This window comes from Petaurus breviceps, unplaced genomic scaffold, assembly GCF_028583685.1.
Source record: "Petaurus breviceps papuanus isolate PSGF00001 unplaced genomic scaffold, PetGlider_PUasm1.0 582, whole genome shotgun sequence".
NCBI classification, from domain to species: domain Eukaryota; kingdom Metazoa; phylum Chordata; class Mammalia; order Diprotodontia; family Petauridae; genus Petaurus; species Petaurus breviceps.
This window is the reverse complement of record NW_027186390.1, coordinates 11793165-11809241: the sequence shown is the minus strand read 5'-3', so window position 1 is coordinate 11809241 and position 16077 is coordinate 11793165. Positions and strand designations below refer to the sequence as shown.

The 16077-nt window shown below is 37.4% G+C and overlaps 1 protein-coding gene across 1 annotated transcript in view; it reads left to right on the top strand.

The window, feature by feature from the left end:
• The window catches only part of EXOC2 (exocyst complex component 2), a 244976-nt gene that overhangs the window by 22996 nt on the left and 205903 nt on the right, over positions 1-16077 (top strand). Inside the window, exon 2 of the mRNA XM_069103597.1 lies at positions 10130-10285. Coding sequence (XP_068959698.1) covers positions 10168-10285 — 118 coding nt within the window. The 5' untranslated portion in view covers positions 10130-10167. The remainder of the gene's footprint in view (positions 1-10129; positions 10286-16077) is intronic.

The following is a 16077-nucleotide window of genomic DNA, read 5'->3' as shown; positions in this document are numbered from 1 at the left end:
TGTGTGGAGAGCTGGGTTAGAGAAGAGAGAGACTTGAGGCAGGCAGAATAATTAGAAGGCCGTGGCAGTAGCTCAGACTAGAGGATATGTGGGCCTGTACTAGGGTGTGGCCATGTGAATGGAAAGAAGGGGATTCATTCTAAACATGTTATTTGCTATATCACTTCTAGGTCTGTATCCCAAAGACATCATAAAAACAGAAAAAGGACCCACATGTACAAAAATATTTATAATAGCTTTTTTTGTAGTGGCAAAGAATTGGAAATTGAGGGGATGCCCACCAATTGGAGAATGGTTGAACAAGTTATGTTATATGAGTGTAATGGAATACTATTTTGCTGTGAGAAATGATGAGCAGGCAGACTTCAGAAAAACCTGAAAAGATTTATATCAGCTGATGCTGAGTGAAATGAGCAGAACCAGGAGAACATTGTACACAGTAACAGCCATGTTGTGTGATAACTGATTTTGATAGACTTAGTTCTTCTCAGCAATGCAAGAATCTAAGATAATTCCAAAAGACTCGTGGTGGAAAATGCTATCCACATCTAGAGAAAGAACTTTGGAATCTGAATGCCTATGGAAGCATACTATTTGCTTTCCTTTTCTTTTGTCGTTTTGTTTCTTCTTTCTCATGATTCCTCTCATTACTTCAAATTCTTCTTTACATCATGATTAATATGAAAATGTGTTTAATATCAATGTTTAAGTAGAGCCTATATCAGATTGATGCTGTCTTGGGGAGGGGGGAGAGAGGAAGAGGGAGAAAATTTGAAACTCAAAATCTTATGGAAGTGAATGTTGAAAACTAAAAATAAATTAATTTTATTTTTAGAGTCACTAAAAAAGATGCTATTTGCTTTTTTTGGATAAGATTACTAATTTTATTTTATTTTTTTTAATTGAGGTTCTTTTTTTTTATTTATGTTTATTTTTAGTTTACAACATTCATTTCCACAAGATTTTGAGTTACAAATTTTCTCACCGTCTTTCCCGTACCCACCACACCAAAACAGTGATCCCACTGTATATCCCCTCCCCCAATCTGCCCTCTCCTATATCCTCCCCCTTACCCCCTCTGACTTACTGGTAGGGAAAGAAGGATCTCAGTACCTCAGTGCCTGTATATTGCTCAGTTGCATGTAATAATAATAATAATTTTTTTAAACATTTGATTTAAAAAATTTGAATTCCAGATTCTTTCCTTTCTTCCATCGTCACCCACCCTTACTGGGAATATAAGCAATTCAATATAGGTTGTACATGTGTAGTTACACAAAACATTTCCGTAGTGCATATATTGTGAAAGACTGTCTATATTTTCCTCCATCCTATCCCACTCCCACTTATTCTGTTTTCTACTTTGACCCTGTCCCTTTTCAAAAGTGTGTGCTTCTAACTACCCTCCCCCCTATCTACCTTCCCTTCTATCATGCCCTCTCTTATCCCCTTCCCCCCTACTTTACTGTAGGGTAAGATACCCAATTTAGTGTGTATGTTATTCGCTTCCTAAGCCAAATTCAGTGAGAGTAAGGTTGACCCATTCCCTTTTGCCTTCCTGTTCTTCCCCTCCATTGTAACAGTTTTCCCTTGCTTCTTTTATATAAGATAATTTACCCTATTCTGTCTCTCCCTATCTCCTCTCATTATATTCCTCTCACCTCTTGTTTTTATTTTTTAAATATCATCCCTTCCTATTCAGTCAATTCCATGCCCTCTATGTATACCTGTACACATATATACACGCATTCACATATGTGCTCATATGCCCATATAACCTCCTATATAGACATATGTATGTATACACACACATATGCACACACATTTATATTACCTTCAACTATCTTCATACTGAGAAAAGTTTCATAAATTACAATTAGCGTTTTTCCATGTAGGAGTATAAATAGTTCAACTTTGATAGGTTCCTTATGATTTCTTTTCCCTCTTTACCTTCTCATACTTCTCTTGCTACTTGGATTTATTTGAATGTCAGATTTTCTATTCAACTCTGGTTTGTTCATCAAGAATGCTTGAAAGTCTTTTATTTCATTGAATGACCATATTTTCCCCTGAAACAGGATACTCAGTTTTGCTGGGTAGGTGACTCTTGGTTTTAATCCCAGCTCCTTTGACCTCTGGAATATCATATTCCAAGCCCTTCAATCCCTTAATATAGAAGCTGCCATTCCTGTGTTATCCTGATTGTGTTTCCACAATATTCAAATTGTTTCTTCTTGGCTGCTTATAATATTTTCTCCTTGATCTGGGAACTCTGGAACCTGGCTGTAATATTCCTAGGAGTTCTCTTTTGGGGATCTTTTTCAAGAGGTTATTGGTGAATTCTTTCCATTTCAATTTTGCCTTCTGGTTCTAGAATATCAGGGCAATTTTGCTTGATAATTTCTTGAAAGATGGTGTCTACACTCTTTTTTTGATCATGGCTTTCAGGTAGTCCAGTAATTTCTAAATTATCTCTCCTGGATCTATTTTCCAGGTCAGTGGTTTTTCCAGTGAGATATTTCACATTGCCTTCTATTTTTTCATTTGTTTGGATCTGTTTTAAAGTATCTTGATTTCTCATGAAGTCATTAGCTTCCATTTGCTCCAATCTAATTTTGAAGGAATTACTCTCTTCAGTGAGTTTTTGAAATTCTTTTTCTGTCTGGCAAATTTGACTTTTTAAGGCATTTTCCCCTCATTGGCTTTTTGGGCCTCTTTTGCAATTTGAGTTAGTCTATTTTTTAAGATGTTATTTTCTTCAGTCAGGCTGTTGACTTGCTTTTCTTGCATCGTTCTCATTTCTCTTCCCAATTTTTCCTCCACTTCTCTTAGTTGGTTTTCAAAATCCTTCTTGAGCTCCTCCATGGCCTATAACCAATTCATATTTTTCTTGGGAGCTTTTGGTGCAGGAGTTCTGACTTTGTTGTCTTCCTCCTGTTCCATGCTTTGATCCTTTTTGTCCCCAAAAAAGCAATCGATGGTAGGATTGCGTTTCCTCTGTTTGCTCATGTTGCCACTCAATTACTTGACTTTTGAATTCTTTGCCACAGTAGAACTCTGCTTTCAGAATGGAGAGAGCTTTATCCCAAATAGCTGGGGTTTTTTTGCAGCTACCAGAGCAATTAGTAGGGTGTCCTCTTTGCAGCCCCCTGTAATAGTAATGAAATTTAAAGATCCCCCTGTATTGGCTTGGTTCTTGGTTTGATTGTGTTAAAACCCAGAGCTTGTGAATCCCACTTGTGGGATGGACTTGTTGACGTGAAAAGAGAGGGCTGAACTGGGAGGAGCTGGTGACATAAATTTGGAGAGACACAAGAAAAGAGAGAGGCAGAAGAACTTTTTGGAAGCAGCACCTTGGAGCCAGAGAGAGACTGAGAGGATTACTGAGGGCCACTTTGAATTGCCCAGGACTTTTGAGAGCTGCCACCCAGAGCTGCCAAGGACTGAGGAGACATGGCTGTTATGCTGGTACTTTGTCTGTCTGTTTTGATGTTGTTTTGCCAGATTTGTCCACTGGTGAAAGACAGTCCTGTTGTTGCAGAGGCTCTGGAACCTTGCTGTTGGTTCAGAGCTCCTGAGACTGTTCTGCAGAGAGAGAGAGTGAATTCTGTCCACTGGTGAAGGACAGTGCTGTTGTTGCAGAGGTTCTAGAAACTTGCTGTTGGTTCAGAAGCCCTGAAGAAGGATTTTCTTGTTGTATGTTTACAGAAATCCTGGAAGAGGGTTTTGCTGATGTTTTCAGGGGTCCTAGGACATTTATGCAGACAGAGAATGAATTAATGAAGAGACTGGCAATGTATCTTGTGGCCTTGTTAAGCTTTGTCTCCCCAGGAACAAAGATTGCTGAGAACTTGCCTCCTGTCAGGATGAAGAAAAGACTTCCATTTGGGTATTAAATGCTGTGCTTAAGCTTGTTGTAACTCTGGGATAGACTCAGTTGTGATCCAAGGGTGGGGAACTTTTGACCTTTTTGTGTTCTGTGATTAAACAAATGAATATACTTTACTTATGATTGGAAACTAATCTCTATTTGAGAAGAGGGGCTTTGTGATGGACTAAATGAATGTAATGTCCAGGGGTGGGGTAGTACTTGGAGATTATTGAATCACACTTAGTAAATGCTGTATTGTGAATGATGTCATATTTTGATTTTCTCTGTTCTTAATTTGTCACTGAATAAAATGGAGAGCACCTATGCTGGTATTTTGAACCTTGGGAAGTTGCCTTTGCTTGGCATTGCACCCCCACAGGCTCTGGCACCCCAGAACCTCCACCCAAGCTTGTAATCCAGATCCAAACAGGTCAAAGCAAGAGCGATTACACTCTAAATGACAGCTTGGTCCCTCTACAATCTGCAGGCCAGGAGCTCTTGAGGCAGCCACATGGCTGTGCTGCCTACCTCCGCCCCGTGTGCAGTCTTACCATGCTCTTCCATCCCCCCTGTTCCAACAGAGTTCCACACTGACCTTTTACTTTGTCTTTGGAGTTTATGGGTTGAGAATTCTGGAAACTGCTGGTGCTTCAGTCTCCTGAAGTCTGCTTTGGCTGCTGTTGGTCGGAGCCAAAACCGCTGCTGCAGGTCTGGGCTTGGCTCCCAGTGGGCTGCAGTATATGCTTCCTGTCTACCTGCTGGGCTGCCTTCTATGAGAGATTTGTTTCTCTCTGTCACTTTGTGGGTTCTGTAGCTCTAAAGTTTGCTTAGAGTCATATTTGAGGTGGTTATGGGGGAGCTCACAGAATTTTCCTGCTTCTATGCTGCCATCTTGGCTCCGCCCAGGATTACTAATTTTAGAATGAATGAATGAGTAAAAGCATTTGTTAAAATTGCCTACTATGTGCACTGGGGATAGAAATACAAAAACTAAGATAGTACCCTGCACTCAAGGAGCTGAAGACAATATGCTAGAAGAATAGCAACTGCAACTTGGTTGGGACACTTTGGATAAGAAAATTACAGGAGTAGTAAGTAGAGCCATTGGGAAATAGAATGACATACCCTATCCAGGAACTATAGCAGAGTGGTATTTATACATGTTTCTAGAAGCACACGTGAATGGTTACAAAAAGATGCAAGTTATGAAAGAAATGTACAGAGAGTGAAGGATTAAGTGAGGCATGTGAGAGGTTGGAGTGTTCCCAAAATAGTGATTCTGGAATGGCATTAACCGTTCAGAACAGTAGAGCCATAGATTAGAAGTTCCATCAGTGTGGCAAAGAGGCTGTGGGAGAGATGTCCAGAGAGTGGGGAGTGAGGCATGGTGGTTGAATTTTTTTCTGAAATAGTAATCATAGGGGCAGCCAGGTGGCTCAGTGAGCAAGAGCACCGGCCCCAGTGTCGGGATGACCTGGGGATCGAATCTGGGCTCAGATACTTAGCACCACACCCAGAAATAACTGGCCGTGTAACCTTGAGCAAGTTACTTAACCCCAATTGCTTAAAAAAAAAAAAGAAATAGTAATCATGCAAAAGCAGCCTTCTGTCAGGATAGCAGGGTCCCAGAGAGCAGCAAGGTAGTTGGCTGTAAAATGAGGAGTGAAGGGAGGCAAGGTGGTTTGGACTTTTCTAAAATAGTAGATTAGAGCAGTAATGTGCCTATATTTTACCTAGAGAGCAGCAAAGCACTTGATAAAGTATCTCATACTATTCTTATAGAGAAGATAGAGAGATGTGGATTGTAAGATAATACAGGTAGTTAGGTTTAGAACTGGTGAAGTGCTGGACTCAAAGATCAGTCATTAATAGTTTTATGTCATCTTGCCAGGAGGGCTTCAATAGACTCCTTCAAGGATCTATATTTCATCCTATGCTGTTTAACAATTTTATCAGTGGCTCATATAAGGCCATAGTTAGTATGCTCATTGAATCTGCAGATGATACAAAACTGGAAGTGCTGGCTAACACACTAAGGAAAGAGTTGGGATCTCAAAAAGTCTTGACATGGTAAAGCATTGGGCTGAATTTAAAAAGGTGACATTAGTTATAGACATGATGTCTTTTCACTTGTTCAGAAAATCCAGTTTATGAGAATTGGAGAGGATTCAGTGGGCAGTGACACTGGCCTTGTGGCTCTCACAAGAACAGGACAACCATTTCTTATTTTTTGGCATTTTCTCTGGCTGCCCCAGTGCTTGAAACACTGTCCCTCCTCTATGCCTACTGACCTCTTTAGAATTTAAGTCCCAGTGAAAGTTAAAGTCTCAACTTTTAAAGGCAGCCTTACCCAAGCTCTCTTAAAAAATGCCTTCCTTCTGTTAATTATTTCTTATTTATCTTGTGTATACTTGCTTTGCATATATATGTTTGCATGTTGTCACCTCCATAAGTTCATAAACTCCTTGAGGGGAAAGACTGTCTTTAACCAACTCTCTTTGTGTCCTTTGTACTTAGTACAGGACCTGGCACATGATAGGCACCTAATAAATGTGGATTTGTTATTGATTGATTGGTGGCTCTACATTAATTTGTTTTAAAAAAAACAACAACAAACTATACCTCCTCATCCTATGGGATTCTTTTGCATGGTTTCCCATAAATCTTTTTAAAGATAATATATCCAAAGCACTGGAGATCTTACTCTTGTTCCAGTATCCTTGGGGATATGAGTATATTTTATGTTTGAAAGAAATCCTCTTTGCATTATAGCTAAACATTCTCATAGTTCACGTGAGCTGTGGTGTACTCCCTTTGCAGCATCCTTCAATGACATTGAGGCTCAGAGCTACAATACACTTTTGCATGTGAGGCATTGGTCTCTCCTAGGTCTTCTAGTACTCTGAGCTCTGGAGTTGTAAATATAGCCAGACATCTGGGACTGATTCTTGACTGGTTGCAGTGATCTAGAGAACCTTCCACCTAACCTACAGTTTTTACTTTACCTTTACTTTTGACTTTAGGGTAAAGATGGCCTTGCTTAACTTGTGATTTCCCTGAACTCCTCTTCACATTTTTCCTGATGAGTGTATTTGGGAAGAACCTGGAATGTTTTCTGTCTTGTTTTTTAGATCAGAAGCATTTTAGAATTTAATGTGACTGAATAGATAATTGGTAGGAGCCACAATCCCTGTAATTGAAAACCAGTTAGTGCTGAGCTTGTAGTCTTTCCAGCACCCTGAAGGATTTGGCTGGAGGATGTATATGGAGTAGGAAGAGCCCTGAACTCAGGGCCCTTGACTTCTCGTGGGTTTTGATTTCTTTCTGTATAAAATGATGGGATTAGACTAGTTGATTTATCAATTCCCTTTCAACACTAAAAATTTGTAATTTATGAAAGGTCACCATGAAATGTTTTGGCTAGACTTTTTTGGTGACCCCTAGTGTATATTAAAATTACTTGGGAGCATATATGTGCATTGTTATGCTTTTATAGACTATTCAGTAAATAATATAGATATTTAAAAGAATTCAGTGATAATGTCTTGTACTTGAAGGTGGTTTGTTTGCTTTTTTAAAATATCTAATTGTGTTTCATTTAAAAAAAACAGCAGCAGAGACTTTATTTAAGTGGCTATTTGTTTTAGCTAGGTGAAGTTCTGAAAATAATTTCGTTAAAGACAGATGATTAATTTATTATGTACAACATAGAACACTGCTTAATAGTGTCAAAAAGATAATTAAATCACCACTTGGTGTGATCATATTATACAAATAGGTCATAATTCTCCTTCTCGGTTGAATTCTGTATTCTCCATTGTCAAAAATTGATCTGTATGCATTAATCAAAGTGGCAGATTAATGTCCTAATCTCCCATTAATAATTATCTTTCCTACAGTGTAACTACAGCTTTTATACAATGTAAATTTCCGATGTCTATTAAAGTTATTGTAGAAACTCTGGCTTTTGTAAATCTTGGCCATGTTCCCAAGCTTTTTATGTTTATCTATTTGAGCTTTACTGAATTATTTCTTGTTTATAAATTAATAATATTCTTTCTAGGAAATACTTATAACAGATTCACTCATCCAACAACATATAAAACATATTTGAAGAGACATAGTTAACAAGAAGTCCCATTTTAAAAATTATTTGATTTGTCCTGTCTTTTCTAACTCTAAATATATTAAGATTTTGTATGCGTAACTAATATATCACCTTCATTATTCATTACTTCCTTTCAGTGAACTTTCTGTTAGTTCCATTCCTTGTATACTTCATTTAAAACATTAAAGTCAAGTCTATCTTTTGACTTTGATGCACAATTCTCTTCCCATGTAAACTTTCATAGCAGAGTTGGTATGTTTAAATTGACAGATTTATATTATATCTTTAAATATAACCAAATAATTTCATACTTTTCTTTTTTTCTTTAAAATGTATTTTTATCTTTTTAAAAATTCTGAACTTAACAAGTAAAATGAGCATTTCAGTATATAAAGTAGAACATAAAAAGGATTGTACATAAAACTGTAAGTATCTGTTATCTATGGCTTATTTGTCCTTTTAAGCATATGAGAAATTAAACATATGCATTTCAAAGCTGGTCCTGTATGTTTGTTTCCTGTTGTCTTTTCTGTTTTCTTCTCTATATTTTTTTTAATGCTTCAATTTTTTTTTTTTGGCAGCCCCATTACCTACCCCCCCCCCAACCCCATTGGAAAAATAAAAACAAAACATTCCTAGCAAACATGCACAGTCCAGAATAACATTTCTACTTTCACCATTTTCATATGTGTGTGTGTGTGTGTGTTGTGTATCTCATTCTGTACTTCGAATTTATTAACTGTCAGGAGGTTGATGGCATCCTTCATCATTGTTCTTTAGAATTGTGAATGATTATATGATTGATGAAAATCCTTAAGTTTTTCAGAAATGATCCACTGTGTTTTTCCTTGAATTTTGATATTACTACTTGGTCTTTTGTTCTTCCTTAGTCTTTGGTGGAATAGTTGTGTACAGTCTAGTCTGTACTGCTTCCTCCTATTTTACTATCTTTGCAAATCCCTCTATTTCTGTGGCACTGCTCTTTCTTAGCTCTCTTTCTACTTCTTGAGCTACTATTTCTTAATCTCCTTTGGTCATTCTTTATTCATATTTTGTCCACTAACTGTGGCTGGCCTTTCCTGGTCCCTCTAGCAGCTAGAACCTTCCCCTGTCAACTTATCTTCGGTGTATATGTTACCTCTCCCCTCTGATTGGAGGGCTGGAGAGCAGAACAATAAACTCCCAAAACCTTCCTCTGTAAAGGGCTCAGAATTTTCAACACTTTCTAGGTAATTCTCCATTTTCCATTAACTTCCCTACCTGGTTTTCCCTTCACATAACACAGCACCCCTACTACTTCCTTCCCTCCTCCCCCGCCTTAGATTATAAGCTCCATTGAGAGCAGAAACTTTCAGACTTTCTTACTTCTATCTCCAGTGTTTACCACAGTGCCTGGTACATAGTGGACACTTAATATATGTTTATTGAATTGAATTGAACACATAGCTATTTATTTGCATAATGTCTTCTTCATTAAAATGTAAACTCCTTCAGTCTCAGGACTATTTTTGTTTTCCTTTGTACCCCCAACCTTAGCATAGGGTCTGGCACATCTTAAGTGCTTAATAAACGCTTGTTGATTGATTTATCAAAGAAATCAATGAACCTGAAAGGAAGTCCTCAGACAAGTAAATAGAACCAGCTGCTCTAGAACAGTGTCATAGAAACCTAGAGAGGAAAAAGTATCCACCACTATTGTGAAAAGTTTCATGTGCTGCAGAAAGGATGAGAAATAAAACAAATATTTGGTAATTATGAGATCACTGGAAACTTGGGAGAAAGAAGTTTCAGTTGACTGATGCAGTTAGAAGCCAAAATGAAAGTGGTTGAGAAAAATAGCACAATTCATAAATTATCTATGACAGTTTTTGCTGTAGTGATATATGTTGTTTATATCCCATGTAATATTGGAATGAAAACTCCTTGAATATAGGGCACTTGTTTTAAATTAAATGTGTAATTGTCCGTCAGTATCCAGTGAAGGACTTTGAATAAGATTACTATGCAACAAATCTTAACTGTTTGATCATTAGACAACCAGGAAAACTTTTTCTATTATCTTCTGAATGTCAGTTGTACATATATTTTTAAAATGTTTTCTTCCATTCACAGTACATTGAATTGATCTTAGTTTTCTTTCTATTTAACAGGTCACTATCTACAACTTCATCACTAGTTCCTTTATAGCATGTCTCGATCACGACAACCCCCTCTTGTAACAGGCATCTCTCCAAATGAAGGGATATCATGGACAAAGGTTACAATTAGAGGAGAGAACTTGGGAACTGGGCCAGCTGACCTCATAGGTAGGTTGAAAAGAGCATTTACCAAAATGTTTTTTTTTTAACTTTTGTGGGGAATAAACTTGTATGTGTTATGTTGAATAGATGAAAAGAGAGATTTTATCTGAAATCTCATCAGAGTTGTGTTATAGAAGACGATCTGTAATGAAAATGAATAATTATTGCTTAGCTAATTCATTATTATAGTCCTATGAGTTTGTCAAATCATAAGCCTTATATACCATCTATCATCCATTTCTGTTTATACTACCTGTATAATGTCTCTAAGATTTAGTATTTCCTCTCTATTTCCAGAGCCCCTGTTCTAATTGATACTATTATTACTTTATCGTCAAAGCAAAATCTTTGATTTCCATGAATTCAGTTGGCTCAAACACATATTTAGCTGTATGACCTTGGGCAAGCCACTTAACCTCTGTTTGCCTCAGTTACCCTCAACTGTAAAGATGGAGATAATAATATCACCAACTTCCCCAGGTTGTTGTGAGGATCTAATGAAATCTAATGTTCTTAGCCAGGTGATGTTGTGGATAGAATGCTGGTTCTCAAGTCAGAAAGACTCATCTTCCTGAGTTCAGATCTGGCCTCAGATACTAATTGTGTGACTTTGGGGAAATCACTCAACCCTGTTTGCCTTGGTTTCTTCTTCTGGAAGAGCTGGAGAAGGAAATGGCAAACTGCTCTAATAACTTTTTCCATAAAAGCCCCAGATGGGGTCCTGGAGAGTTGGGCATGACTGAGGAATGACTAAACAACAACAGCAACAGCAATAATGGGATATATTTGTAAAGTGCTTATTAACATAGTGCCTGGCACATTTTAGCATAGTGCCTGGCACATAGTAGGCATTGTATGACTATTTGTTATTTATTATTGTTGTTATTATTACAAAACCCTATTGCGTAACTTTATCTCATTTGGATTTCAGGAACCCTATTGGGATGCAGGTTTTATTGTCCCTGTTTTCCACATGAAGAAACTGAGACTCTGAGAGGTTAAATAACTTGCCAAAGTGTGGTCATGTAGCTAATAAGTGGCAAGAGTCTGAATTTAAATCCAGGTCTTCCTGATTATAAATCTAACCCTCTACTACAATATCGATTAGCATGGGTGTTACCCCTGAATACTCAGTTTTGGAGTGGGAAGAACATTGGATTCAGTCAAAAGACCACTGAGCCTGTTTAATAATTTTTCTGGTTTTTGTCTTTTCTGGCTAACCATTTTAACCATTCTTCTTTGTCATATATTTCCCATTTCCCAAGTGCAGCTATTCCCAGAGCTCTAGCATCAGTTTACTTTTCTCCTCTTTCTACACTCTCTTGTTTGTTGATCTCATTCGTTCCTATGGGTTCAATGATCATTTCTATACATTTGCTTCCTAATATTATCATATTTTCTCTATTTCTCTTTCTCTCTTCCCCCTTCCTTCCCTTCCTCCCTCCCTCTCTCCTCCTTCCCTTCTTCCCTCTTTCTTGTTGTTCAGTGGATAGACCACTGGACTTGGAATCAGGAAAGCCTGATTCAAATCCAACGTCAGATTACTTACTAGTTATTTGACCCTGTGTAAATCACTTAACCTGCCTCAATTTCCTTAGCTTTGAAATGGAGATAATAACAGCACATACCTCGCAAGATCATTGTAAGGATCAAATGAGATAAAGCGTTTAGAAGAGTGTCTGGCACACAGTTGTTGTTTAGTCGTTTCGGTCCTGTCAACTTTTCATGACTTCATTTGGGTTTTCTTGACAAAGTCAACAAATGTTTATTACGTGCCTGTTATATCCTAGGCCCCGTGCTAAGCATTGGGAATACAAAGAAAGGCAAAAAATAGTCTCTGCTCTCAAGGAGTTGCCAGTGTAATCATGGGTACAAATAAAATGTATTTAGGATAAATTAAAGATAATAAAGAAAGGCCTGAGAAGTTTTCAGAGAAAGAAATTAAAGCTATCTATAAGCACATGAAGAAATGCTCTGATTCACTATTGATTAGAGAAATGCAAATCAAAACAACTCTGAGGTACCACATCTCACCAGTCAGATTGGCTAAGATGACAAAACAGGAAAATGACAAATGCTGGAGAGGATGTGGGCAAACTGGAACACTAATGCATTGCTGGTGGAGTTGTGAACTGATCCAGCCTTTCTGGAGAGCAATCTGGAATTATGCCCAAAGGGCTATAAATACTTTCATACCCTTTGATCCAGCAATACCACTCCTAGGGTTATATCCCAAAGAGATCATAGAAATGAGAGAAAGACCCATATGTACAAAAATGTTTATAGCAACTCTTTTTGTGGTGGCAAAGAATTGGAAACTAAGGGGGTGCCCATCAATTAGGGAATGGCTGAACAAGTTGTGGTATATGTATGTTATGGAATACTATTGTGCTATAAGAAACGAGGAGCAGACGGTCTTCATATTTACCTTATGAGGTAAATGAGGAGAGGCTTATTATACAAACTGATGCTGAGTGAGAAGAGTAGAACCCAGAGAAATTCGTACACAATTACAGACACAACGTATGTGTGATGACCAACTTTGATAGACTGGACTCTTCTCAGCAATGCAGTGATATAAGGCAATCCCAAAAGACTCATGATGGAGAGAAATATGTGCATCCAGAGAAATAACTAGAAAGAACTTAGTTTATATCCAGGTGGAAGCAAAATACCTGATCTTTTTCCTTCTCTTATTTGGTTTTATGTCCTCTTTACCATTTTTCATTCCAGCTGGTACAATCCATCCTTATAACCTGACTAAAGTATAATGTGAAAGTATTTACAGATCCTATACTTGACTATAAGCCGCCATGGGGGGGAGGGAAGGGAGGGGGACAAAATGTGAAATTCAAGGAATTGTGGAATTGAATCCTGTAAACTAAAAGAAAACAAACAATTTAATAAAAAAATTAAAAAATTTAAAAAAAGGCCTGAGAATTAAAGGGGATCAGGAAAGGCTTCTTGTAAAAGATGAAATTTTAACTGGGATTTGATGGAAGGCAGGTAGGGCAGGAAGTAGAGAGGAGGAGATAAATCATTCCATGCACGGAAGACTAGCCATTGAAAACTTCTATAGTCTAATCTTCTGCTAGAATATTGGTTCTGTAGTGAACCTAGATAGCCAGGTAGTATAGTAGTTAAATATCTGGGCCTGGAGTCAGGGAAACCTTAGTTCACTTCTGGCCTTAGACATTTACTAGCTCTGTTACCCTGAGCAAGTCACTTAACCTCTTTCTGCCTCAATTTCATAAAATAAAGATAATAGGGAAGAGAATAAGCATTGATTTGGTGTCATCTATGTGCTAGGCAATGTAAGCACTTTTTACAAGCATCATCTCAATTGATCCTTACAACAAACATGGTAGGTAGGTAAGTATGTGTGTTTTTATGCATACCAAGATCAAGAAGACCTGAATTCAAATCCAACCTTGTACACTTTGTAACAGTGTGGCCCTGGGCAAGTCATTTAACCTCTCTTTGCCTCAGTTTCCCCATCTGTGAAGTGAAGATAGTAATATCACCTACTTCCCAGGTTTATTATGAAGATCAAATAAAAGAATATTTTTAAAGCTGATATTATTTAATTTGATATTTATCTGATATTACTGATATAGCATGGTTATATGTTATATTTACATTATACACATATATAACATGATAGTGCTTACCTTCCCAATTTGTTGTGAGGATCAGAAGATCAAAGGAGATGTGTGTGTGTGTGTGTGTGTGTGTGTGTGTGTGTGTGTGTGTACACGTACGTGTACAGGTACTGGCACCTACTTCCCTAGTTTCTTGTGAGGATAAAATGAGATCTTTTTAAAGCATGTAGCACAGAGCTTGGCACATGGTAGGTGCTTAATAAGTACTTATTCTCTCTCCCTTCCCTAATAGTTTATAGATATCTTCAACTGAATTTCCTTTTTTTGGCATCTCAAACTTAGTCTGTCCAAAATGAAACTCATAAAATTCCCTTCAGTATAAAAATCCATTTGTCCTCTACACTTCTCCTTTTCTGTTGAGGGCTCTAGCATCCTCACTGTTATCTAGGTTTATATTCTTGGGAGTCATCCTGTGACTTGTGGTTCTTCCTTGCCCATTCTGTTCTCTCCCTTTATATGTCAATATCCCTAATTCAGGCATTCATCACCCCTTTCCTGGACTGTTATAATGACCCACTAATTGTTCTTCTTGCTCCTGATCTCTTCTCTTTCCAATCCTTTCTCCACACAGCTACCAAATTCACCTAATTAAGGTGCAAATTAGACAGTGTAGCTTTCCTATTTAAATACCTACTGCATCTCCACAGATATTTATTTTCTTCATTTTTAGATTCCAAGTTCCTATTATAGTATGTTTTTCAAAATAGGAACTCAGTAAGTACCTGATGAGTTTAATTGGGAATAATAATGCATAATAACTTTTCCCTGCCTCTCAGGATTGTTCTGAGGAAAGTGCTATATAGAAATATAGAGGAAATTCTATATAGAATTACATAAATATGAACTTTTATTATTTATTTGCTTATGTTCTCCATACAAAGGGAATATATACGTGGCATTCAGATTCACTACAAATATGTAGGCTAAATATAAGGCAGAGGTTCCAATATGTGGCATTTAAGGTATACCTGTACATCTCTCACCCCAGATACAAATAGTCTGAAGGGTTATTTCAAAACTTGCTTTGGACCTGTGAGTTAGAATAAGCATAGTATGTTGGAAAGATCTGTAGCTGTGGAGTTAGAAAACCTTGTTTCCAGTTCTTTGCTTACTATTCAGTGACATTGAATGAATCCTTAAACGTCCCTGGGCCTCAGTTTCATCATCTATAAAATGAGAGGTTTTCATTAGATGACCCCCGATATCATTTCCAGTTCTAAATCTGTTATTCTATGTGTTTTGAAGTGCATTCCATTTACAGTTGTTTTATCCTGTGGTGTACTATGTATAATAATTTTTTTTCATTCATTCTGAATTCTTTGGGTTAGACTTGTCTAATCTTATGTTTTCTTATGCTTAAACAGTTATTCTAACAGTTTTGCTGTAAGCAGAAAAAATCCTGAGATTCTTGATGATGGAGATCTATTTTAAAACTGGTTGGTAATCACCATGTTAATTTGTGCCCTGAATCATGAACAGCTAGATCCTGTGTGACTTTTCTATTCATAGCTCTATGTGTGCTTTTCATTTGCGATGCTCTTTTCAGTCTTGCTGAAATTCGGTTTTCAGCCTGTCTTTTGTTAGGCCAAGCAAGCGAAGACCCCCTGAGGTTTCGCTTTTGCCTTTCTTTTTATCTGCGCTTGGTGCAGTGCCCATCACACCGGAGGCCCCAGTAAACGTTTGCTGACTGACTGGAGCGTTTATTAACCCACGCTGTAACTAACAAAAAAGTGCTGCGTTTGACGGTCCGCGAGGTCCTAAAAGTCACTTTACCATCATTTGTGCCATGGGGTTTTCTGCTTTCTAAGCCATAATGACAATGCTAGACAAGAAATTAAAAAATAGACCCACAGATATGTACTTGATGATTTGACTTTCTATTTTATATGTGGATAACTTTTCATTGAATTTATAATTTAATTTAATTTAAGCTGACTCCTGAATGAAAATACAGATATCCTTTCTGCTGTAGGGGTATTCACTGTAATGTTGTAACTTAAATAGTGCTGACCTATCACTTCATCAGTGGCTAGGGAATTTAAGGCTGTGACTTTATCATGCATAATTCTTAGATGAGATTGTAAATTAAAACTTGACAACAACCACTGCTGTATGAATGAATAGACTATTGTTTTA